General features: G+C 44.6%; 1 protein-coding gene across 1 annotated transcript; it reads left to right on the forward strand.

Moving 5' to 3' along the window:
- Positions 1–1,634: 1,634 nt before the first annotated feature.
- Positions 1,635–25,309, forward strand: ACP6 (acid phosphatase 6, lysophosphatidic). Its single transcript, XM_011994447.1, has 10 exons — positions 1,635–2,331; positions 12,479–12,607; positions 12,728–12,858; positions 13,213–13,292; positions 17,014–17,101; positions 17,938–18,070; positions 19,733–19,833; positions 22,401–22,496; positions 24,262–24,427; positions 25,109–25,309. The coding sequence occupies exons 1-10, from the start codon at positions 2,113–2,115 to the stop codon at positions 25,250–25,252; spliced, it is 1,287 nt and encodes a 428-aa protein (XP_011849837.1). The 5' UTR covers positions 1,635–2,112; the 3' UTR covers positions 25,253–25,309.
- Positions 25,310–26,324: the final 1,015 nt, after the last annotated feature.

Below are 26,324 nucleotides of genomic sequence, written 5' to 3' on the forward strand. Positions count from 1 at the left end.
AGTGAGTCCGTTGGCTTGGCTGGGGAGAAAACTGTGACAATGTGTAGTGTTCCAAAATGACCCTTCCTGCATCAGGGAGCACTCAGAACCTTCCAGCTTGGTGAACAGAATTTGCTCTCAGGCCAGGAGCCATGCTCTGTAAGTATGTTGTCTTTACATCTGGCCCAGTTTGATCCAAAGATAGGATTTAGAATGATTAAAGAAATAGATGGCATACACCAACTCTCCTCACAAATGTGTCTCCTCTCAATTTGGCCTTCACCTTCAGATAGACACATAATGGATCCCAGATTGTGTCCTGTTGCAAAGATCCAGGAACACAGGCTTGGGATACCTGTATATGAACAGAAACCAGACTAGCAGGTGGTAAGCCTGGCATTGTCCTGTGTTCTTAGGCTCTTTTTTTTTTCTTTTTCTTTCTTTTGAGATGGAGTCTCCCTCTGTCGCCCAGGCTGGAGTTCAGTGGCTTGATCTCAGCTCACTCAAGCTCCGCCTCCCGGGTTCACGCCATTCTCCTGCCTCAGCCTCCCGAGTAGCTGGGACTACAGGCCCCCGCTACCACGCCCGGCTAGTTTTTTGTGGGTTTGTTTTGTTTTTGTTTTTGTTTTTGTTTTTTTTGTATTTTTGGTAGAGACTGGGTTTCACCGTGTTAGTCAGGATGGTCTTGACCTCCTGACCTCATGATCCGCCCGCCTCCGCCTCCCAAAGTGCTGGGATTACAGGCGTGAGCCACCGTGCCAACTTAATCACTGGGACACCCACAGGCAAGGCCTGGCTTTTTCCACAAGAAATATTCTGGATGGAAGTAAACACATCAGTGAGCTTAAAGTTCTACATGATCACAATGACTTAAGCTTGAGAATTTTTTTTTTTTTTTTTTTTTGAGACGGAGTCTGGCTCTGTCGCCCAGGCTGGAGTGCAGTGGCCGGATCTCAGCTCACTGCAAGCTCCGCCTCCCGGGTTTACGCCATTCTCCTGCCTCAGCCTCCCAAGTAGCTGGGACTACAGGCTCCCGCCATCTCGCCCGGCTAGTTTTTTGTATTTTTTTAGTAGAGACGGGGTTTCACCGTGTTAGCCAGGATGGACTTGATCCCCTTGACCTCGTGATCCGCCCGTCTCGGCCTCCCAAAGTGCTGGGATTACAGGCTTGAGCCACCGCGCCCGGCCGAGAATTTTTTAAAAAGAGAGAAGGGAGTAGTAAATGACTAAATATAAAGCACCTAGTGCTGTATTTTGCAAATGGTAATCACTCAGCAGGTGTCTCAGCTTCTCGCTTCAGCAACCAGGCTTCCAGGACCGGAAGGAAGTCTTCTGCATTCAAAACTAGACTCAAACTACTCCCCTCCACCACTCAATTCTACTCCTGTGCTCGCGCTCCTCCTGCCTGGCAAATTCCATGGCCCGACAGATTCACTTCCATTCCACGGCCGGACCAGGAACGTCAGTGGGCCACCCATGCCTGGAAAACGGCTGGCTGGGCCAGAGGGGCGAGGACCGCTGCAGAGCGGGGCTGGTACCAGCCACTTCTTGGGAGCCGCGGTACGCGCAGCCTTGTGGGAGCTGTAGTTCCCACAACTCCGAGTCTCCAGGCGAGGGGTCACTGCAGGACTCGTTTTCCCGTGCTCCTATGCGCGGGTCCACTTGGGACGGGTCCCTGGGTAGGTGAGGTGGGTAGGAGCTTGCTTATAGAAAAGTGGAATCGAGTCGTCCTTTTTAGTGGAGCCGCTGCCGCCAGGGAACTCAGAGCCGGTTCCTGTTCCTTCAAGAGTGCTGGAGGCCAAACTTGAAATACAAGTTTAAGTTTCCCCATAGGGCAAAAGATAAGGATCCGAACTCCCCCGGCTCGGTGTGCAGCAGGAGCGACCAACCCCGACCCGGGTTAAAAGTCCCAGGGACTCTTCACTGCCGCCACCTCCTGTTCCCTCCCCACGTTCCCGCTCGGGGTTTCCCTCAAGGCCGGGAGGCACAGCGGTCCCTGCTTGTTGAGGGGCTGGATGTACGCACCCGCAGGTTCCCGCGGACTTGGGGGCGCCCGCTGAGCCCCGGCGCCCGCAGAGGGCTTGTGTTTGCCTCCTGCAGCCTCAACCCGGAGGGCAGCGAGGGCCTACCACCATGATCACTGGTGTCTTCAGCATGCGCTTGTGGACCCCGGTGGGCGTCCTGACCTCGCTGGCGTACTGTCTGCACCAGCGGCGGGTGGCCCTGGCCGAGCTGCAGGGGGCCGATGACCAGCGTCCAGTCGACCGCAGCCTGCTGAAGTTGAAAATGGTGCAGGTCGTGTTTCGACACGGGGCGCGGAGTCCTCTCAAGCCGCTCCCGCTGGAGGAGCAGGTGAGAGGTCGGCCCGGGCCGGGGCTGGTGGGGCGAGGACCGTGTGCCAGGCCAGGCGTCTCGCCGGAACACACATCTTCAGAGCTTTACTCGCGTGGAGCGGGGCTCGGGTTGGGTCCAGAAGAGGGGAAAACAGCAGTAGCCAGTTCCTCCCCAGGCTCTTGAGCAAAGGACCTGCTGGGGGTAGGACAGCCCCGGAACTTCCCGTTTTGCCCTGATGGCGCAGTAAGCGCTTCTTAAGACGCATGGGAGTCGCCTGGGGATCCTGCTGCGTTGCAGATTCTGATTCAGCAAGTGTGGAGTAGTGCCCCAGGTCAGCATTTCTATTAAGTGTCTGGGTGAACATGAGTACAAGGGTGCAGTGCACTTCTGTGTGACAATTTTGAAGGTGGTTTGTCAGCTGAAGGGACTTTAGTGACAGGACTCTTAACTGAGATCACAGTGGATAAGGTCGTTGCCTTTGGAAACAAACTTTATAACAGTTTTTTCTCAGGGTTTGCTGGAGGCCATTTGAGATCTGAAGTTTTTTTTTTTTTTTTTTTTTGTAACAAGTGTTGTATTCTAGGGTTCTCTTTTTCTGTTTAAGGTTACTAAACCTATAGTGGAAGGGATTTGAGGTCGGAAAAAATTAAAAATGGGCTAGTCTGTGGCTGTTATGTCTTAAAAATCTGCCTGGTTTTGTCAGGATAATTATAACTAAAGCACGAATAGTTTTTAAAAAATTATTATCTTTCCTGGATGTGACTTTTCACAGCAGAAAGGCCTAGTGAAGAGGAATAGGCAACCTGAAATCCCCAAACACCCAGGTATTACACATGTGGAGTGATGTATCGTTGGTCTTCCAGGTTGGTGTTGGAGGAGGTCCAACAGATTGTCCAAAATTGATGTTAGGTATACTCTTCATAATCATAGTTGCTTTCTAGAAACCTTCAGGATTGTGTCTTTACGTTGTACAACTGGAAACCCATTTTTCAAAATTGGCCGCACATGAAATTAAACTTCTAAAGCATTTTCCACATAAATAAATACATTTGGAAGGCACTTAATTCATTACCAGATTTCTGGTTAGCCTTACTCTGGCTGTATCACATGCTCTCTGGTACTGGGATTGCTTCTTTCATTTTGATTCTTTGATTTTTTTTTTTCAGTCTCTTACTTTGCCTTTCTATATTAGATCACTAAATTTTCCTTAAGATTTTGTATACAGCCCATCTCTGATGCTCCCCTTCCCCCAGTTCTTCTCTATTCTTGGTACAGAAGGACTGGGGAATCATATGTAGGAATATATATTATATTTACCTAGAAGACAAAAAGTTATCAGTGGTAACAGAGAATAAAACTTTGAATGTGCAGGCCTAGACCTAGTATGTACCATATACATACACCCTGAAGGCCCTAGGAAAAGATTTAGATTCTTTTAGGGCTTTATCCCTGAGGGAGAGTGGGTGTGTGATGGGTATCTTCTGCCTTTATGGTTGAAGGGTCCATTGTAGCTTAGGATACCAGCTTCATTCATCTTCAATCTGTGTAGCCACAAAATAGCATCTGAATCCATGGCCTGACTTTGCAATTAGAGAAGGCATATTACCTCTCCTCTCTGCTCATATTCTCCAGACTTTAGGCAGATGCTTTCAACATCTTTGGTTATCTAGTATAAAGTCATGTGCATAAAAATCAGGGGTGAACCAACTCTCTTTCAGTTTAGGCTATGAGCAAATATTAACCTCTTAAAACTTGTTTCTGGATAGTCTCTGTCAGGTGTTCATTTCAAGATCCAATTTGATAGAGATTGTTATTGGAATTTTTTATTTTATTTTATTTTTTTCTGAGACAGAATCTTACTCTGTTGCAAGGCTGGAGTGCAGTGGTGCGATCTCGGCTTGCTGTAATCTCCGCCTCCTGGGTTCAAGCAATTCTCTTGCCTCAGCCTCCGGAGTAGCTGGGATTACAGGCACGCGCCACCACACCTGGCTAATTTTTGTATTCTTAGTAGAGACGAGATTTCACCATGTTGGCCAGGATGGTCTTGATATCTTGATCTCATGATACGCCCGCTTCAAGCCTCCCAAAGTGCTGGAATTACAGGTGTGAGCCAGCGCCCAGCCATTATTGGGATTTTTTAATCTTGGTTCTGCTATTAATTATAGTCAGAAGGGACTGCCTGGCAAAACTTTTTTGTCTTTAGTACATGTTTCCTGATTTCTGACTGGTTTATAGATTAATGTATGTGACAAGTCACTTCATTCAGTCATCTCACAAATTCTCAGAAAGTAGCATAATTTAAAATTAGATGTTTTGGCTGGGTGTGGTAGCCCACGCCTGTAATCCCAGCACTTTGGGTGCAGTCCCAGCTACTCGAGAGGCTGAGGCAGGAGAATGGTGTGAACCTGGGAGGCAGAGCTTGCAGTGAGTCATGATCGCGCCACTGCACTCCAGCCTGGGCAACAGAGGAAGACTGTGTGCAAAAAAAAAAAAAAAAAAAAAAACCACTAGATGTTTTGGCTGGGTGCGGTGGCTCACGCCTGTAATCCCAGCACTTTGGGAGGCTGAGGCAGGTGGATCACAAGGTCAGGAGTTCAAGATCAGCCTGGCCAAGATGGCGAAACCTCCTCTCTACTAAAAATACAAAAATTAGCCTGGTGTGGTGGTGGGCGCCTGTAATCCCAGCTACTCAGGAGGCTGAGGCAGGAGAATTGCTTGAACCCAGGAGGCGGAGGTTGCAGTGAGCCGAGATCGTGCCACTGCACTCTAGCCTGGGTGATAGAGCAAGACTCCATCTCAAAAACAAAAAACTAGATGTTTTATTGTTTTCTTATGGCTTGAATGGCTGTTGGTTTAACCTGTTTTGCTAAAAGATTGTGCTTTGGACATAAAAATATAGAACTTGATTGGCCTTTTTTTTTTTTTTCCTAATCATTAGAGTAGATCCAAATGCACTATCAAAAGAAAAGATTTGGCACTGCTTCCAGGCTTCCCTCAACTCCCCTGGGTGTCAAGATGGCCTCCACCCAGGGAGGTTCCTCAGTTTTTATAAAATAAAGTCTAACCTACCCCAGCTTCACTGTTGATTAAGACATTTGGGTCCTTATTTATTTGACAATATAGATGAGCTGGGAAGCATGTCAGTATCTTTTGTTGCTTAGTACCTTTCCAAAGCTCAGCTAAAAGAAGTGGTATTCAAGAAGCATTACATGAGGGATGTGCTAGTCAGTCCACCCATTCTTCGGGATCGATAGTTCTTAACCGTGGTGGAACATTGAAGTCAACTGGGAAGCTTTAAAAAATACACATGCCAGGGTCTCCTTCTGAAGAATTCTAATTTAATTGGTCCAGGGTATCCAGATAATGTAAAAGACTCTCTGGTGAAGCTTGAGAATTATCTGGACTGAAGAGCATTAAAAAAGTGGAGGCCTCCCTTTTTGGGGGGATAATCCAAATGTGATTATCCCAGGATGGGACTCAGGCATCAGTAACTTTTAAAAAATGTCCTGGTAATACCAGTGTACAGACAAGGTTTAATATGATTGCTTTATTTTAAAATCTACACCTGGAAGGTTTTTCTTTACTTTTATGTAGATTTCTTCTTTTATTTGGAATGTAGTATTTCAATCCCAGTACCAAATTGCCTTCGCTGAAATGTACTTTGGTAAGAGGCTATCATTCTGTGTTGAGAGAACTAGGAGAAACAGTCCCACAGAACTCATTGCTGTGACTGCTGAAAAGATGTTCATTATATTACTCTATCCTCTTTATGAGGACCCTTGGGAAGAATTTGTCTGTTAGCATTAGAAATGGTGTGCTTCTCCTGCACAATTGGCTTGCCTTTTTCTTTAGTCTAGCTGATCAAGTTTCTTTGTTTATGTAAAAGTCCAGAAGCTGGGTGCCAAGTCTGTTGCCCACCTATAGTAAGTAAACAGATCTTCTTCTTGTACATATTTTAGTAACCATGTTACTGCATCCATTTCTTTGTCCCTACATTTGTTTGCTTTTGTCTTTCTTGCCTACTTGGGATTGGTTGTCTTACTATATTTTAATTTTTGCTCTATCTACTTTATTACCCCTTGAAGTTGGGTATACATAAAATAAGTAAAGTTATCAAGTTAGTCTTTGCCACTAACTGGGAAGCTTAAGAGCAGGAATGAGAATGAGAGTGTGGATGTGGAGTGGACACTATTATATGAAACTGATGTATCATCTGTTCTTGAAAATCTGAAAACTTGTACTCTAGATTTGACATGACCTGGACTCCAGTCTCCTAGGAGACACCAAGGGTCCTCTCTTGGTGAATGTGCCTAACAGGAGATTTCTTAGTGAGGCTGAATGGCCCTGTGGAGCTTTGTGTCACAGCTTTGTGACCCTGTGGGCGCTGTGGTGGACACTGGAACTACAAGAATGGATAATTCAGTCTTGCCTTTAAAGGAGTTTTCAATGTGATAAAGGAGAGAGACAACAGACAGCAATTAAGGGAATATGTTGGGAGCACTGGGAACACAAAGGAGGTGTCTCCAAATACCCATAACTGAAATCAGCTTTCCACCTGTTTTTCTGTCTCGGTCTTAGTTTTAGTCAAGGAATACCTCCATTACTAGGCTCAAAAATCAAAATAGTCGTTTTTGTTGTTGTTGTTCCTCCGTGTTTACCTACCAACACAGTCCCCAAAAAAAGCTTTTATTTACTCACTTGCCAAGTCTAACTCACATGTCTTACATCTATCTCCTCTATTCCTACTGGCTTAGATGAGGCCTTAGGCTCTCACGTGGGCTATTGCTAACATCTCAAAATAGGCTTTGCTGCATCTAGTCTTCCCATTCCAATTGTGATATATGCTGCCAGGTTTCAGATTTATTCTGTGGAGCCCCTGGGCTAAGGTGATGTTGAGCAGCTGGGGCTGTAGGATCCTACTCCTACTTCAACTAGAGAAATTCCAGTTTTTGCCTTTATGTGTACAAATCTAAGTTTAGCTTTACTTGGTGTTTTCTGACTTAAAAATTGGAAAACCATTCCCTGGTTGAGGCAAACCAAACCACTTCTTTGCCATACACATTCTTCACCATCTCTGCTTTGCTCAAGCTTTCTAGTTATTTTTGGAATTCTGCATGCCTCCCTTTTAAGTACAGGTATTTGCTTGTCTAAATACTATTCATTTAAAATGCTATTCCCTCAATGAACCTTCTCCTGAATCCCCAGCCAGAAAAGAAGGTCTGTCTTGCCTTTGAACTGCTATGCCTTTGTATGGTTTCTTGCAGCACATGTCAGCTTCTATTATGGCATTGCTGCCATTTACATTCACAGCTGGCCTTTTTTCTTTACTAACTTGAAAACCCAGGAAAGGCAGGGTCAAGTTTTCTCAAGATGGGTATCTTCTACAAGAGCTGGCAAATTGTTAGAGCTATTAATTGTACCTACTGTGTGTGAGGCCCTTTGCTGGGAAACAGAGGTCAGTAGATGACCCGGTCTCTGTTCTCAGGAAGCCAAGTCTACTGAACAGGACAGACCAATAAAGGAGCTCGTTTAATACACTTTGGTAAAGGCTACTAAAGAGAGCCACTGAAGCAACTGTGAAAGCATAAGGCCATGACCAAGGTTTCTGGGAACATTTAAGTTGAGTCTTATGGAGTGAACAAAAGTCTTTCTAGATGAATGAGGAAAGAAAATTCCAGGCATAAGAAACATGATACTGAAAGGCCATGAAATATGAGAAAGGAAACAAAGTTGTGTGGCTAGAGAGTAGGTGTGTAGAATAGGGAAGAATTGGTAAGGGGGCTGCTAGAGAGGAGGTGGGGCCACATGAGCCATGAACCCTTGAAGGGTTTTTTATCCAGAGGGCTTAGAGTGTCAAAAAGAGGGAGCAGTGATTAACTGTGAAAGGAGGAGGAAGGCCTCTCTGTGAACATCTGGTCCTCTGATGTGTCAGAAGGAGGTTCATGTGTTGGAGACCAGGTGCCAGTGGGACTGACATGTGCCTTTGGGAAGAATGGAGGGCTCCCTCTATGCAAAGAGAATCTGAGGCTCCCAGTGCCATTTTCCTGGGATAGTTCTGGGAGGGATGAAGATAAATATGATGATATGTGACATAGTAGGTTTCTAAATGTTAGTTTTAAAACTAAACAAAGTAGTAGGAAATTGAGTTAAATTTTTTTTATTGTAAATGTTATAGGAATTCATATTTAGAAGATAACCATTGAAAGCTGGAGTAGTCAGTGATGGGGAAGTAAGAGTTGAGCTATCCTTGAACATTGAAAACAAGGTGATGGACAGATAGGAACAGGAGTCCCTCCAAGCAAGAGAAGCAAGCTGGAAGGCATCTTTGCAGAAGCAGTGGGCAACTTTTGGGTTGGAGGGGAGGAGGGAAGCAGTGAAGCTGAGTACAGGGGCTGGGCAAAGGGGTAGAAGTCCTTTTTTTAAATTTATTTTTTTAAGAGATGAGGTCTTGCTATGTTGCCTAGGCTGATCTTGAACTCCTGGTCTCAAGTGATCCTCCCACCTCAGCCTCCCAAAGTGCTAGGATTACAGGTATGAGCCACTGCACCCAGCCATGATGTAGAAGTCCTTGAAGGACAGATGTTTACCTCTGAGACATTAGGAAAAAGCTACTGATATGATGAAAGTGGCTTAGCAAGATTAATTAGGTGATTTTGAAATATACAATGCATTATTATTTATTGTAGTCACCATCCTGTACAATCGATCACTAAAGCTTATTCCTGTCTAACTGAAATTTTATACCCATTGATAAAAATCTCTCCTTTCCCCATTCACTGCACGCCCCCCCAGCCTCTGATAACCACCATTCTGCTCTCTAATTCTGTGAGTTTGACTGTTTTAGATTCTACACATACAAGCATATCGTGAAGATATTGCAGATTCAGGTCTAGACCACCATAATAAAGCAAATATCGCAATAAAGTGAGTCCCACAATTTTTTTTTTGTTTCCCAGTGCATATAAAAGTTATGTTTACACTGTTCTGTATCCTGTTATCCAATAGCATGTCTAAAAATGTACATACCTTAATTAAAAAATGCTTTATTGTTAAAAAGTGCTAGTGATCACCTGAGCCTTCAGTGAGTCATGATCTTTTTGCCAATGGAAGGTCTTGCCTTGAGTTGATGGCTGCTGACTGATCAGGGTAGTAGTTGCTAAAGGTTGGGGTGGCTATGGCAATTTTTAAAAATAAGGCAACAGTGAAGTTTGCCACATTAATAGACTCTTCCTTTCATGAAAGATTTCTCTATAGCTTGTGACACAGTTTAATAGCATTTTACCCACAGTAGAACATATTTTGAAATTGGAGTCAATCTTCCCAAACTCTGCCACTGCTTTGTCGATTAAGTTTCTGTAATAAATCCAGTCGTAATTTCAACAGTGTTCACACCATCTTCACCAGGACTAGATTCCCTCTCCAGGAACCACTTCTTTGAAGTAACTTCTCATGCATTCAAGTTTTATCATGAGACTGTAGCAATTCAGTCAAAACTTAAGGTTCCACATCTAATTCTAGTTCTCTTGCTATTTCCCTCACATCTGCAGTTACTCCTTCCACGGAAGCCTTGAATCTTCAAAGTCATCCATGAGGGTTGGAATCAAATCTTCCAAACTTCTCTTAATGTTGCTATTCTGACCTCCTCCTCATAAATGTTCTTAATGGCATCTAGAATGGTGAATTCTTTCCATAAGGTTTTCAATTTACTTTGCCCAGATTCATCAGAGGAATCACTATCTAGGGCAACAATAGCCTTACAAAATGTATTTCTTAAAAAATAAAGACTTGAAAGTCAAAATTACTCCTTGGGCCATGGGCTGCAGAAAGGATGTTGTGTTAGCAGACACAAAAACAACATTAATTTTGTACATCTGCATTAGAGCCTTTGGGTGACTAGGTGCATTGTCAATGAGCAGTAATATTTGGAAAGGAATCCATTTTTTCTTTTGAGCAGTAGGTCTCAACAGTGGGCTTAAAATATGAAGTAAACCATGCTGTAAACAGATGTGCTGCCATACAGGCTTTGTTGTTCCATTTATACAGCACAGTCAGAGTACATTTAGCATAATTCTTAAGGGCTGTAGGATTTGCAGAGTAGTAAATGAGCCTTGGCTTCAACTTCAAGAAACCAGCTGCATTAATCTCTAATGAGAGTCAGCCTGTCCTTTGAAGCTTTGAAGCCAGGCATTGACTTTTTCTCTTTAGCTGTGAAAGTCCTAGCTGGGATCTTCTTCCTATGTAGGCTGTTTCTTCTGCATTGAATATCTCCATGTTATCAATAAGGTTGTTTCACTTTCTTATTGTTTGTGTGTTCACCAGAGTAGTACTTTTAATTTCCTCCAAGAACTTTTCCTTTGCATTCGTAACTTGGTTGTTTGGTGCAAGAGGCATAGGCTTTGGCTTATCTTAGCTTTCTACATGCCTTCCTCACTAAGCTTAATCATTACTAGCTTTTGATTTAAAGTGAGAAACTTGCAACTTTTCCTTTCACTTGAACACTTAGAGGCCATTGTAAGGTTATTAACTGGACTAATTGTAATATTGTTGTGTCTCAGAAAATAAGGAGGCTCAAGGAGAGGGAGAGAGATGGAGGAAAAGCCAGTCAGCAGAGCACTCAGAAAACACACAACATTTATTGATTAAGTTTGCCATCTTACATGGGTGCGGTTTATGGCACTCCCAAATAGTTAAAATAGTAGCATCAAAGATCACAGAGTTTAGGATCAGCCTGGGCAACATAGCCAGATCCCATTTCAAAACAAAAAATAAATCACAAATCATAGATCACCTTGACAGATTTAATAATAATGAAAAAGTTTGAAATATTATGAGAATTACCAAATTTTACACAGAGACATGAATGAGCACGTGCTGTTGGAAAAATGGCACTGATAGACTTGCTCAATGCAGAGTTACTCCAAACCTTCAATTTGTGAAAAATGCAGTATCTGTAAGGAGCAATAAAATTATGTATGCCTATGTTACTAAAAGGTTGACTTTACATATTTTCACCACATAAAAATGAAAGCATGTGAGCTGATGAATTTTGTTTACATTAGTTAATATATCAAACGTAAATGTATATCAAAACATCACATTATACTCCATAAATATATACAATATACAATTATTTGTCAATTAAAATATAAAATATTTATATGCAATAAAAAAATATTTTTTCCAAAAAGATTAATTAGTTGGCTATGGATGGATGGATTGTGCAGGTAAAAGGGAGGAGTTTGTCACAGGCTTTTGCCTGTAGTAATAAGGTTTACATTGTACAATAAGATAATGGAAGGACCATTGGGGAGGACTTTTCTTCTAGGCAGTGATCAACAGGACTTGGTGTGGGGATGGTGGATCCACAGGGAGCCAAAAGTATGAGGTTTGGGGCCTAGGAGAACTGTGGTAACATTGAGAGGGACATAGTAGATTGGGAAGGGGAATTGGTCTATGGGATTAGACTTGTTTTTAAAATTGAAGTCATCACATCTGACTCAATGAGTGTCAGAGTTTTATGGACAGTTGGAGCTATGAGACCTGTGGCCACTAGTGATGTTTTGAAATCATTACAGCACAGTTGGGGCAGGAGCCAGATTGCAAGGAATAACAGAAGATCGTGAAAAAGCAACATCTTCCTAGGTGGCAGCTGCTTGTTTCACGAATTGCATGAAAGGAGGAGAAAAATGTAGTAGTTACAAGGGACATTAAGTAGAATCCTTAAGCTGGGATAGGGCATAGAAACCTCCAGATTAATTCCTTATAAATTCTTACACACATATGGTCGCTGATATCATATTTCTTTCATCCATCTCTTCATTCATTCACTATGTATCCGCATGCCAGGCATTCTGGTCACTTCTCCCCTTTACTTCAGTGTGGGCTAAGTGCCAGAGCAGCCCCTTAGCAGTCATTACTAGTGTAGCAATAACAGGACTTAGGCTAAGGACACCTGGAATAATAAATCACCGTCTTTTCTTCCCTTAATTTCAGCTAACATTTCTTTCCTTCCATCCCACGGGAAGGTGCAGGCCTAGTGTCAGTGATTCCAGCCATGTGTTCTGAGTACTTTGAGATGTTAATGCAGTACATTTCAAGAACCATTTTTAAACAATGTGTTTTTTTGTTTTTGTTTTGTTTTGTTTTGTTTGTGTGATACTAACAGGTAGAGTGGAACCCGCAGCTATTAGAGGTCCCACCCCAAACTCAGTTTGATTACACAGTCACCAGTCTAACTGGTGGTCCGAAACCATATTCTCCTTATGACTCTCAATACCGTGAGACCACCCTGAAGGTGAGCAATGCTTCCTTGCTCGGGGGAGCCCCACTGCAAAGGTTGGGTGGTTTTCTCTGGGCTGAGTTCAGCAGGCTGTCAGGTGTTTTCATTCTTCTTTCTCTTTCTTCCCTACTTTAGGGGGGCATGTTTGCTGGGCAGCTGACCAAGGTGGGCATGCAGCAGATGTTTGCCTTGGGAGAGAGACTGAGGAAGAACTATGTGGAAGACATTCCCTTTCTTTCACCAACCTTCAACCCACAGGAGGTCTTGTGAGTCACTTGAAAAGGGATGTTGCACTTAATTTAAGGTCTTGAGCATGAGGATACCTGTCCTGACTCCCAAAGATGGTTCCCACTCTCACCCAAGGTAGTTTGGGGGACAGTTTGTCATGCTGCATACCCTTATGTCACAGGATCTGGTGAACAGGTGGTTCCTGGAGGTCACATTCATTGGACTTCGAGTCTCTTGAGGGCAGACATCCCACAGAGAAGTCAAGCTTTCTTCCTAGTTCCATAGCTCTCCTTATGTACTCTTAAAAGACCCCTGGAGCCTCTGTGGGATAAAATAAGAGTGTATATAATTAAATATTCCTTTTATGACTGTCACTGTCTTATTTTTTTCAGTATTCGTTCCACTAACATTTTTCGGAATCTGGAGTCCACCCGTTGTTTGCTGGCTGGGCTTTTCCAGTGTCAGAAAGAAGGTTCGTATTTGGGATCCCAGTCAGTCCCTGTCCCTGGGGTTCTTGCTTCTCGCCTCCAAAGCCTCTGTCTCTTTCTTGGTGCCTGTTCCCTTGATTTGTTTTCTCCTGCATGTGTGACTTCCAGTGTGTACCTAGTCCGGTGGGTCCTTCCCTGTCTGGCCTTATGGTGCCCCTGCCAGCCTGACCTCCACAGTAGCAGCAGTGTAGCAGCTGCTCTGATCTGCCTCTGGCTCCTGGCTTCTCCCCTCAAGCTTCTACACAAGCTGCACAAGGCAGTCTTAACCATGTTTTGTAAACACTCGAGGGGACTTTTTGTTTAGGTGAGACATTGCTGGAAAGGAAGGACACTGGGCCCCAACACTGCTGCTACTGCCCTAATCTTGGTAATAATCCATAGCGTGAACAGTGTTCTGTCTAGCCTTTCCTAGTTGAGAAAGTCCATCAAGTTTGGGTTTTGATATATTCAGCCCCTGAATGGTTGTAGTCAGTGGTTCCTAACCTTGTCATCCCAAGGACTGAGTTAATTATTTTCCCTCGTGGATCCCATGTGTTGAGAGCCTTTGGCCATCACATGAAGCTTCATTTTGTCATTTGTAATTGACTCAAATTTACATTTAATCACTGGTCTGAGTTTCAGATTATCATGACCTCACTAAACAGGTGCCACAAAGCAAAGGTTCTTGTTACTTTGTTTAGCTTTTTGGCAATATCTCAAATAGAAACAAAATTTCCATCACACTTTTTAAGAAATATGTAAAATAATAGAACCTTCAGGAAAGAGGAGTCTGGTCTTACCCCCAACTGGGTTGGATACTGCTGCTAGTTCTGGCTGTAGTTGGCTGCTGCACACAAACAGTACGTGTCTAGGTAACATAAAGCAGTTTGGGCTGCCCCTTACTTCTTGGGAGGCCTTGAGTTTAGGAATGACCCACAGCGCCTGATCTTCTGAAAGCTCTCAATTGCTTAGCTTCTAAAAGGTAAAGATCTTCTTAGAAACATCAGAAGTGGTACTGAGAAGGAAAGATGTTTCTTGGTGGCAACATTTTCTCAGTCTGGACTGAGAATGTCCCAGGTTTCCAGCACGGAAGGAAATCACTAGCCTCAGGTGCAGGTGTCTGGGTAGCAGCTCCCTGCGCTGGACCCACAGGTGTTGGGACTCCAGTTTGACTTCTTTCCTAGCTACTTCCATGCCTTTCCTGTATGAAGGGACTTGAATAAAGAATCCCAGAAGGGGCCGGGTGTGGTGGCTTACGCTTGTAATCCCAGCACTTTGGGAGGCTAAGGCGGGTAGATCATAAAGTCAGGAGTTCAAGACCAGCCTGGCCAAGATGGTGAAACACCCATCTCTACTAAAAATACAAAAATTAGCCAGGCATGGTGTTGGGCACCTGTAATCCCAGCTATTCAGGAGGCTGAGGCAGGAGAATTGCTTGAACTTGGGAGGTGGAGGTTGCAGTGAGCCAAGACCACACCACTACACTCCAGCCTGGGTGACAGAGCAAGACTTCATCTCAGGAAAAAAAAAAAAAAAAAAGAATCCCAGAAGGTGGCACTGTTGATGGAAATGCTGCAACTTTGGGATATTGCTTTCGGAGTAAAATCCTAGAAAAGTCCCAGAGGTTACATGTAAGCTACAGAGAATCAGGCTGTGGGGAAAGCTGGAGATTGTTGGTCTGCCCACTTGGCCAATCATTTACTCAGTGTACATTTGTCTACTCAAGTGTGCCTTATTTATCATAAACTGTGGGTCCAAAATCCAGACAGCATTATCAGACCCCAGATGGAACTATTAGAGGTTTATAATTTTATTAGTGTTATAGAAGTTTAAGTCATAGTTATTCTAACACATAAAGGACCTAGTACAGTCATTCCACAGTATCCAAAAGGGATTGGTTCCAAGACAACCGTCTCCCCTGGCAGATACCAAAATTTACAGATGCTCAAGTCCCTTTTATAAAATGGCATAGCTTTGCACGTAACCTATGCTCATCCTCCCATGTACTTCATATCATCTCTAGATTACTTTTAATACCCAATACAACACAAATGCGATGTATTATCCTGTACTGTTTTCTAATTTGTTATTTTTATTATGTTAGTTTGTATTGTTCTTTATTTCTTAAATATTGTTAATCCATGGTTGATTGAATCCATGGATGTGGAACCCAAGGATGTGGAGGACCAATTGTATGCAACAAACTTTGTTCTAAGAACTTTGCATATATTAACTTGTTTAATTCTTGTAATAACCCTATGAGGTAGGTGTCATTATCCCCTTTTACAGATAAGAGAACCAAGACATAGAGAGGCTCAATGACTTGCCCAGGGACACAAAACTGGTAAATGGTGGAATTAGGATTCAAACTCTGGCAGTCTTGGTTCAGAATCCTACTTTTTCGTTTTATGCTCAACTGTTTCTTTGAGGACATGTATATCTGGAGGCGGCATCAGATCATTTGGTTTGTCCTTTTCACAACACATCTTGCAGAACCCCAGGATTCTTCAGAGGGGTCTCAGAAAGTACAGAAACGGAGGGGATGGGACATGCAAGTGGACTATGCTTTGGATCTCCACCTTGCAGCCATCACACCTCTTCTTTTATTATTATGCTTTACATAATAGTGGGAGGTTGGAGGAGGTTCTGTGGCTGATATAGTCCCACCCCTTCGATGTACAGATGAACCCCAGAGAACGGTAGTGACTTTCCAAGGCGACTCTGCTGGTTAGTTGTGGACTGAAGACTAAACTCATGACTTTCAGTGTGGTTTCTTCTTCTGTTCACACCAATGATGTGTGTGTGGATTCTGATATTCTAGTGAAGTTATAGGCTACTTTTAAAGCCCTTGGTTCTGACTATCCATAAGTTGGGAATAAATACCCCTTTGGGACTTTGATTCAGCTGATCACTCTGCAGACTGACCTCAGTGAATCCCAAATTGCTGCTGGGGAGCTACTTCTTTTGCCATCAGGCTTGAGTGGTGTGGAAAAAGAACCTACCACACAGAGATGGCACTTGCCATCTCCGGCACAGAGCAAAGCCTGGGAAGGTGTTAGAACACCTTCTTTGGGCATTGACAGGAGGGGACAACGGTACTGAGGAGCTCTGAACAGCAGTGAGCTGCCATGAGAGACATAAGAAACATTGTTTGTAGTTTCTTTGGTTAGATCTTTGGTTAGACCAGCCATTCATCTAAAAGCCTGGCTTTTTATTTTGGGCAAGGCAATGGGGTCTCTGAGAGGATCTGTGGCCTTGCGTTCACTTTTCTCAGTTTGTTATGTGATAAGTCACTATAGTGGCCTATAGGATCAGGCTTCGGGAAGCAAGATAGTAACTTAGTTCTGATAACGCTACTCTTTATTAGAATGCCCAGATGCTGGTAGTGCTTTACAGCAGGGATTTTTTGGAAGGGGTCAGGGAGTTGCCAGTCTGATTCAGGTCTATTACCTGCTCTAGTCTATTTGTGGCCTAATAGGAGGGCTTATGCTAGACAGAACAAGGCTGCTGTGACTTACTGTTTCCATTGCTCAGATTATAGGAGAGCCTCCTTCGGCAGGGCCAGGGCATGTGGAGGGCATTCTCTGTCCTTAAGGGGTAACCTTGATGATCTGCCTCTCAGAGCAGATCTCTGCTCCATCTCTGTAGACAAAGAGAAGCGGGTGGAGATGCTGGGAAGAACAAGCTGAAGCCTCTGCCTGCCTGTGCTTCCTACCTTTCTTCCAGGACCCATCATCATCCACACTGATGAAGCAGATTCAGAAGTCTTGTATCCCAACTACCAAAGCTGCTGGAGCCTGAGGCAGAGAACCAGGTAACTGCTCCTGGTTTCTTGCTCACTAGTTAGGGACAGCCTTTTACCACCTTTGCTGGCAGAACTGTCTGTACTGAGGGCCTGCCCAGGCTTACCCTACTGGCGAATAATGGATGGGAAGGTTTAAATTACACTTAAATGTGACATCAGCTGTCTAGGGAGTGAAGAAGTCTTATTCATAGTGACAGACCCATGGTGAAGGTCAGGAATTCTGAGAAGAGCCGCACGTTGGGCTAGCAAGATGATACATACAGCCACGAGTAGGCCTTTGCCATTTACAAAATATTATCCTCCTGACGACCCGGGGCTCTCAGGTGGGGCAGATGAGGAAACCAACAGGTGAAATAAAAGATGACTGAGACTGTCTTTAACCTGCAAATCCAGGTGTACAAGCCCAAGAAGACACAGACTTTTCTTCTCTTACCAATATGTTTCTATGTAGGATAGATTGGTTTGGGCTGATGACACTTTTCAGTTATCAGGTATCTCTAGGCTGCACTAAGATTATATGGCATTCCATAAAGAAAAGAGAATGCTGTTTTCAGACACACGTGGGCCATGCTTCCATCATTTTTTATATAATGCAAATGCTAGAGTGAGATTTGGAAAATTCATCCTGTTATTCTAACCCCGGTACTTGCTAACTTATGTTTACAAGTCATTTGACCTTATAGAGCCTTAGTTTATGCATCTATAAAATTGGGATAATACCAGCTAACCCCAGTGGGTTGTGGGGATTAAATGGTATCCCAAATGATAATCCCAAATGTGAAGTACACTTTGTAAACTGTTAATCACTATAGAATATAAGACATTACTCTTTGTTTTGTTGTCAGAGGCCGCAGGAAGACTGCCTCTTTACAGCCAGGAATCTCAGAGGATTTGAAAAAGGTGAAGGAAGGGATGGGCATTGACAGTAGTGATGAAGTGGACTTCTTCATCCTCCTGGACAATGTGGCTGCCGAGCAGGTGAGTCCTGGGGTTGGGGAGCCTGGGATAATAGCCTTGGTGGGCTGGCTCCTGAGTTAAAACTAGGGGGAGAGAAGTGGGTGGAGGCCTCCTGGTTTGGAGGCAACTGTGATAGGACCTGCAGATAGAATGGATGTGGGGACTGAGGGATAGGGAGCAATCGAGGAAGACTCCTTACCCAGGTAGGAACACAGGCACTGAACTCTAGACCAGAGCTTCTTGAGGCATGTTCCCCAGAACACCCAATATGCAAGTGTGTGTTTGGGCAGGTGGGGGCAATGGTTGGAAGGGATGAGTAGGGTCTAAAAGTTTTGGAATCCCTATTTATTGTATCACTTCTTGAGAGTACTATATGTACATCAACACATTAAAAAAATCTGAGATGCCTTTCGTAAAGAAAGCTGGTTAATCTTTAAGTCTGTTTTCCTTAAGCTTATTTAGCCATAGGATCTTTTTTTCTGTAATAAATATATAAAGAAGACTGATAATGGGAAAGGTTTCTCTAGATTCAGAAGTTGGACATCCAAAGGTGTATAGGATCCTCCCTCCTTCTCTTGTGAAAATAAAATGGCAGTGTACCCTGAAGGCAGAAATGCACCTTGCTCTTATGTGTAAAACAGGTTTAAGGTTAGAAGGCAAGAGTTCATATCATATATTTGTATGGCGTATTTTTTAGAAGTCATTTTGGGAAAACGAAGGTCAAGTAGGAATTTATGAATTCCTTACTTTGGATTTTATTCATCTTTTTTTTTTTTTTTTTTTTTTTAAGTTAAAAAATACAGGCTGGGCACGGTAGCTCATGCCTGTAATCCCAGCACTTTGGGAGGCCAAGGTGGGAGGATCACGAGGTCAGGAGCTCGAGACCAGCCTGGCCAATATGGAGAAACCCTGTCTCTACTAAAAATACAAAATTTAGCCAGGCATCGTGGTGCACATCTGTAGTCCCAGCCACTCAGAAGGCTGAGGCAGAAGAATTACTTGAACGTAGGAGGCAGGGGTTGCAGTGAGCTGAGATCATGTCACTGCATTCCAACCTGGGTGACAGGGTGAAACTCATCTCCAAAAAAAACCCAGAAAAACAGGCCGGGCGCGGTGGCTCACGCCTGTAATCCCAGCACTTTGGGAGGCCAAAGCGGGCGGATCACGAGGTCGGAGATCGAGACCATCCTGGCTAACATGGTGAAACCCCGTCTCTACTAAAAATACAAAAAAAATTAGCCGGGTGTGGTGGCAGGCACCTGTAGTCCCAGCTACTCGGGAGGTTGAGGCAGGAGAATGGTGTGAACCCGGGAGGTGGAGCTTGCAGTGAGACGAAATCGCACCACTACACTCCAGCCTGGGCGACAGAGCAAGACTCCATCTCAAAACAAAAAAAAACAAAAAACAAAAATGCTAATCATTTTGGAGTAGATGGGGAGTCATCAGAAAGGGAAGAAACCCTTTCTTTTTTTTTTTTCCCCCTGGCCTTCAGATAGCTAGTAATAGCTTTGGAAGAGCTTTATAGACATATCTTCTTGAGCTGTTAACAGACATAGCTGTTCTTGAGCCCATCTTCTCTTCCCAGGAGAAGACAGGCTCCTGCAGGTTCCATGGGAGCTGATCAGTTGCTAGAATCAGTAGGTGAGAAGCATTTTTTTCTAAAACTCCATGTGGCCCTTTCAGGCACACAGCCTCCCAAGCTGCCCCATGCTGAAGAGATTTGCACGGATGATTGAAGAGAGAGCTGTGGACACATCCTTGTACATACTGCCCAAGGAAGACAGGTGAGGGGCCTCTCACTGCTGGCATGAAGTCACACTTGGTCAGACATCCAAGTGTATGGGGAAGAGGAGTTCATCAGGCCCACTCACGCCTGGCAGCTGATGTCTCCATGTGTAAAGAGGCTGAACCCCACTCTGCCCGCCTGCCAGTAGACCCTAGGTCTTTGCACTTCTGCAGCTGGAACTGGTGACCTAGTGCTTCTGTTCCCTGTTATGCAGAACCAGGAGCCACCACCCTCCTGACTTTATCACTTGCCTTTTCCTTTTGCTTTAAGGTTTAAAGGATTTGGGTGGCAGGGAGCTGAAGAAAGAATATTCATTTCTCTCTTTAGTCATCATGTTACAATTTACAAATCATTTTCACATTCTCACTGTGAGGTGAGAGAGATACCTTTCTCCCTGGCTTTATAGATACAGAAACTGAGGCTGAGAGATACTGCCTCCCTGGTCTAGGCCCAGCTAGCAAGTGATGGAGCCAGAACTTGGACCCAGATCCACTGACTACCTATTCTGTGTTTTCGCTGTATGACTCACAGTTAGGGTTCTGTTTCTAGGTGTGTTTCCTGACTACCAGAATGGAAAGTTTTCCTCTTACCAAATTTCGGAAGACACCTTTTTTTTCTGATTGGTTGAGAGCATTCAGCTTGCACTAAAAATAGGTGACTTGATAGAGGAGGGGAGGTAGGAAGTAGTCTGGGGAAAGATGAGTAGGGGGGAAAGGCATCTAACAGTTCAAGAATTTGCACGGTTGAGTGCCTAAGGATAAGAGCCCTTGACTGCATTCCTTCCACTCGGAGTCAGTGTGTCCACTTTTGTGCAAGCCTAGGGTGTCCAGAAGGTTCCTACCAAGCCACACAGCTTGCTGCCACTCCCTGGGACTTGCCAGCTTCCCTTTTCTGTTTGTGCAGGGGCCCCACCGTACCTAACTTGTTACTTACTACTGCCTTCTCCTGTATCAACACACACACACACACACACACACACACACACACACACACATTTAGTAAATATTTTAAGCTGTGAGGATCATGCAATTTCCGTTAAAACTACTCATCTCTGCCCTTGTAACATGAAGCAACCAAAGACAATATGCAAACAAATAGACACAACTGTGTGCCAGTAAAATTTATTTACCAAAACTGGTCAGATTTGGCCTATGGTGTAGTTTGCTTTGTTCTGGTGTAAATCACTTTAAACAGGCCAGGCGCGGTGGCTCACACCTGTAATCCCAGCACTTTGGGAGGCTGAGGCGGGCGGATCACGAGGTCAGGAGATCGAGACCGCCCTGGCAAACACGGTGAAACCCCGTCTCTACTAAAAATACAAAAAATTAGCCGGGCATGGTGGCAGGTGCCTGTAGTCCCAGCTACTTGGAGGCTGAGGCGGGAGAATGGTGTGAACCCGGGAGGCGGAGCTTGCAGTGAGCCGAGATCATGCCACTGTACTCCAGCCTGGGCAACAAAGCGAGACTCCATCTCAAAAAAAAAAAAAAAATCACTTTAAACAGGACCTTGTCTATTCCATTCCAATTAGCCCTGATTTTATAAAACTAACATTTCTTCAAGGACAAATGGTTACAACCTCACAAGGTCATACAACTTGGCTTTGCCTGTATATATTCTTCTGAAAAGTATATGTTGCATACAGTATTGGTTGCCTGTTCTTCATCCATTGCCGCAACATTCCTTGACTTATAAAGATGGTCATTTACCCAATCACCACGAATAAGGATTTGTCTAAGCCAGTCATGGCAACCTTGTTTTCATTTGTCAGTAACTGGGTTCTGGGAATTCTAGGAGGGGTATTTTTTTCTCTTTGATAAAAAGTAAGAAGCACAAAAACAAGGAGAAGACTGGCCCCTGAAGGCTCCATGGAAGCTAATCAGCTGCTAGGATGAGTAGATGAGAAACATTTCTTTCTTCTATAGTAAGTGGACTTTGTTCACTACTGTGAGTGAATGTGCTTTAAGCTGCAGTAGTCACCTGTGGTCGTGATGGGACAGGCCTGAGAATGAAAGTGGTGAAGCCGCAGAGCCAAGCCTGGGAGCACAACCACTGAACCTCTTCTGTAAAATAAATAAGACATAAATAAGAAATGACCTTATGGTCTAAACTCCAAAAGAAGGAAGGCTGGCACATAGGAAACAAAATTTAGGATGTTCTTGTTACTTCTGATTGTTTTTCTAAGGGCCTTCTAGAATTCCTGGAAATTATTACCCCTTCTCCTTCCTAGCTTTGTCAGCTTTGTTCTTTGATTCCTCAAGGCCTAGTTGGTCACGGCTTATCCAGGTTATCACCCTCCTGCTCCCTCAGCCCCTCCCATCTCAGTTGTGTTCACAACAGGTCTGTGTGCTGGTGCTTGTGTTGTTGGGAGTCTTTATTCACAGAGGACCCCAAGACCAGCCTCAGTGCCGTTTCTCTCCTTCTGGCCCATTGCTAGCCCTTATGCATGACTTGCCTTTTTCTCAGCTCTGTCTGATTGGACTCCTGAGGTCCTGGGGGCAGAATCAGTCTGTGTCCCCTGAATGCTGAGTGCCCTCTAGGTGCTTAAATGTTGTTCACTTTTCACAGGGAAAGTCTTCAGATGGCAGTCGGCCCATTCCTCCATATCCTGGAGGGCAACCTGCTGAGAGCCGTGGATTCTGCCACCGCACCCAACAACATCAGGTACCTGGCACAGCAACTCTGCTTTGTGCAGCTAAGGGCTGTGGGGACTTCTGGCTGCAGGGAGGGAACCCAGATCTTAGGGAGGCAAGAATCAGGCTGTCAGTGACCAAAGGTAGATGTTTAACAGGCCCCAAGTCTCAAAAAGGTTCACAATCTTTTAACCTTTCTTCCTGCTGCATCCCTCCTACCATGTTTTGAAAATTTTAGTTTAGTGAAAAGAACCTCAAATTTCCTGTTGCTTTCTCTCTCTCCTTTTTTTTATTAATTGAAGATATGTCAAACAATAGCCAATTATGATGTGACACTGATTTGATATGATAATAGTCCAAAACAAAGATAATTGCTTAATGGATTGTGTAGTTTGAACCACTTTCATTGAGTGTAAAGAAGGTATGATATCCATAAGGCATTTAAAAATGTTGGAAGTGGCCGGGCGCAGTAGCTCACGCCTGTAATCCCAGCACTTTGGGAGGCCGAGGCAAGTGATCACGAGGTCAGGAGACCGAGAACATCCTGGCCAACATGGTTAAACCTAGCTCTACTAAAAATATAAAAATTATCTGGGTGTGGTGGCATGCACCTGTAGTCCCAGCTACTCGGGAGGCTGAGGCAGGAGAGTTGCTTGAACCCAGGAGGCAGAGGTTGCAGTGAGTCAAGATCACGCCACTGCACTCCAGCCTGGTGACAGAGCGAGTCTCTGTCTCAAAAAAAAAAAAATGTTGGAAGTGGCTCATGAGCCTCCATTGCCATTTTTGTAGCCTTGAATCCGAGGTTGGGACTACGGCTGTGGAATATTATATGTCCTAGGTACTTGCTAAGTGTGGTCTGCAGACAAACAGCTTCACCATTGCCCAAGAACTCATCAGATTCTCAGGCTCTAGCCTGATCTACTGAATCAGCATCTGCAATTGAACAAGATCCCCGGGTGACTGATATTCACCTGAATTTTGGAGAAGCACTGTTGTGGTATTATGCACAGCTAGAAGCTCATGATGGCATAAGAGGAATAGGGGACAATGAGTTGAAACAGGAACTTTGGGCCAGGATTTGTAATAGCAAATCTTGTGAATGCCATTTCCTATCCTTCACAGTACCTGCAATGACAGTACATTTTTGCTGGCTTTTGCCACCTTGCCACCCTCTGCCTTGGATCTTTAGAATACCACAGGATCCAATGCTAGTCTTCTAGGATGGGGGTTCATAAATAAAATCCTTGGTCTTTCCTAAGAGATGGATATTGGTGTCAGGCAGATGTAGATTAAAATGGCATTCTTATTACCGATTAAAGCCATTTGGAGAATGTGCTGAGGGCCAAATGGGCTTATGAATATTCTTTTGAAATAAATACCCCAAAACTTTAAGCCTCCCCAACAAGGAGCACACCTTGCCCTACTAAACTCATCCCATGACTGAGAGTAGGAAGAGCATTCATGTAGGCTGGCAGGACCCAAAGAGAGAAGAGAGGTAGGGCCTAAGCCAGACATGCTCAGTTTCTTCTTTGAAACTCACCAGGGAGGAGTGAGTGGGTGGCAAGGAGGAGGCCAGGAGAGTTTCTCTGGCGAAGACCCTCCTCATGAAGACACGGGGAGTGGGAACAAGGGTTCTTCCCACGATCGATTGCAAAGGAGTTTTATACCAGGCTCAGCTGATTTCTAGATGTCACCTGGTTTCTCAGGCAAGTGTGTCTTACTTAAAGGAGGCAGGCCACATTCTGACCTTCAGAGTCCTGAGGTAGAGAATTGTGGAGAGCGGTTTCCTCTTGCAGAAAGCTGTATCTCTATGCGGCTCATGATGTGACCTTCATACCACTCTTAATGACCCTGGGGATTTTTGACCACAAATGGCCACCGTTTGCTGTTGACCTGACCATGGAACTCTACCAGCACCTGGAATCTAAGGAGTGGTTTGTGCAGCTCTATTACCATGGGAAGGTAATACCCCTGAGGTGGGGTTGGGTGGTGGTGAGACGCCTTCCCACAAAACTCACCCACCTGAGTTAGCACCAGGTTCCCCTCCTCAGGCCCAGTGGAGTCTCCCTCGGCACAGTCAGCTCTCTAAATCCTATAGGGCAACTCCTGGCTATGCCCACGGGTCAGGCAGAACTTGACAGATGGTGGCAGGATGGGGCTTGGGCCTTATCCCAGTTCTGTTACGGACTCCTTCTAGGAAGAGGGTCCTCCTCCTCTTCTCCTGAGTGTCCCCGTCAGGATGTAGCCTCCTGGCTGTGAGGCCTGTTTTGCAGATTGTTGATGGTATCTTTGGGAGGTGATGTGTGCTGCTGTTAGCACCCATGGTGTTGGCTGCTTCATCAGGGCTGGGGTCCAGGGCAGAGGCCGGAGTACGCCCCAGGGATGAGCCTGTTCAGGGCTCTCCCAGTTCAGGGATGTAACTTGACTGTTTCTTCCCAGTCAATTCAACACTTTTTGAGTGACTTTTACAAGCAGAGCATAGTACTTTTATTCTGGAAGCTGACCGGGTAGTGGTGCCTTCCTGTCTGTAATATGTATGCACACATATACCACGTGGGTCAGAGCCTCTCAGATCTCTGGGCTCAGCTGGAAATAGCAGGACAGGCTCCTTGGTGGACCCGCTGAGTTATGTCTCTTCCGCAGGAGCAAGTGCCGAGAGGTTGCCCCGATGGGCTCTGCCCACTGGACGTGTTCTTGAACGCCATGTCACTTTATACCTTAAGCCCAGGAGAATACCACGCACTCTGCTCTCAAACTCAGGTGATGGAAGTTGGAAATGGAGAGTAACTGATTTATACAAGCAGGATGTGTTGATTTTAAAATAAAGTGCCTTTATACAATGCCTCCTGCTTTGTGTGTTTGGGAAGAGGAGAGAGCAAGGGGTAATGTACTTTAATATAAGGTAAGGATATTTCCTTTCTGTGGGTATATTAAGGTTTCTTCCTGAAAGGAAAAGGGGTATAATATTGAGACCAAAAGAATATTTCTCTATTTTGTGAGTTGGTTTCTAAGGTTAGAAGCATCTGTGTGTGACACGGGCTGGGGACATCATGACCCTATAGAATTGTGTTGGTTTTAGTTCTTTTCTCCTATATTAATTTCACATGTATTGAGCTACCTACTAAGTAGTGATCATTATAAAGGTGAAAACATTCTGCCCTTAAGTTGTTGCAGTCCGGTGGGACAGGCAGCGGAGTAGATCAGTGATACAGTGCAGTATGTTTTATGCTGTAATAGGTATTCAAGGGGCTATTTGGGTATAGAGAAGAAACTTCCTGCTCACATGGCAGGGGATGTGGGGAACAGTCAAAGAAGGCTTCTGAGATAGTCCTGGCCTGATCTGAGTAGAGAAAGGTGGGTAGGAGTTAACCAGGAAAGCAAGGAGGAAAGCATGTTGCATGTAGGTAAAGGATAGGCTTCAAGGTCAAGGAACATTGCTGGGTGGTAAGATGGAACCCGGATGTGGAGGCCCAGCAGGAGGAAGCAGGAAGGACACTGGGCCCCTGGTGGTTTTAGTTCCAGAAACAAATGCGGGCCCCAGGGCTCTGCAATGGTAGGACCGGAACTACTGAACATAAGAGCTCCACCTGTAACTGTGCCCCCTAAGAGTACCTGATGATCCCCCTATCTCCTTGTCAATGTTCCCATTCTTCTCCAGAATCTATTTCAACCCTTCTCTGATTTCAAACCACCAGTCCCTTTACCTCTCGGAGAAAGCAGCAACCACAAAAGCCTCTCCACTTCCTACTATCTTAATATTGACAACTTCTAGATCAGGGAGCTGAGATATCTCAAGCTCAGGTTTCTCTTCTGAGCTTCAGACACTTTTGTCCACTTGGATTTCACTGGCACAAAACTT

This window comes from Mandrillus leucophaeus, unplaced genomic scaffold, assembly GCF_000951045.1.
Source record: "Mandrillus leucophaeus isolate KB7577 unplaced genomic scaffold, Mleu.le_1.0 Scaffold457, whole genome shotgun sequence".
In the NCBI taxonomy this organism is placed as follows: Eukaryota; Metazoa; Chordata; class Mammalia; order Primates; family Cercopithecidae; genus Mandrillus; species Mandrillus leucophaeus.

Excerpts from the sequence above, each read along its gene's own strand:
- ACP6 (XM_011994447.1), top strand. The coding sequence starts at position 2,113 with ATGATCACTGGTGTCTTCAGCATGCGCTTGTGGACCCCGGTGGGCGTC. Across the intron at positions 12,608-12,727 it reads ACCGTGAGACCACCCTGAAG|GGGGGCATGTTTGCTGGGCA; the intron begins GTGAGCAATGCT and ends TCCCTACTTTAG. Across the intron at positions 22,497-24,261 it reads ACCGCACCCAACAACATCAG|AAAGCTGTATCTCTATGCGG; the intron begins GTACCTGGCACA and ends TTCCTCTTGCAG.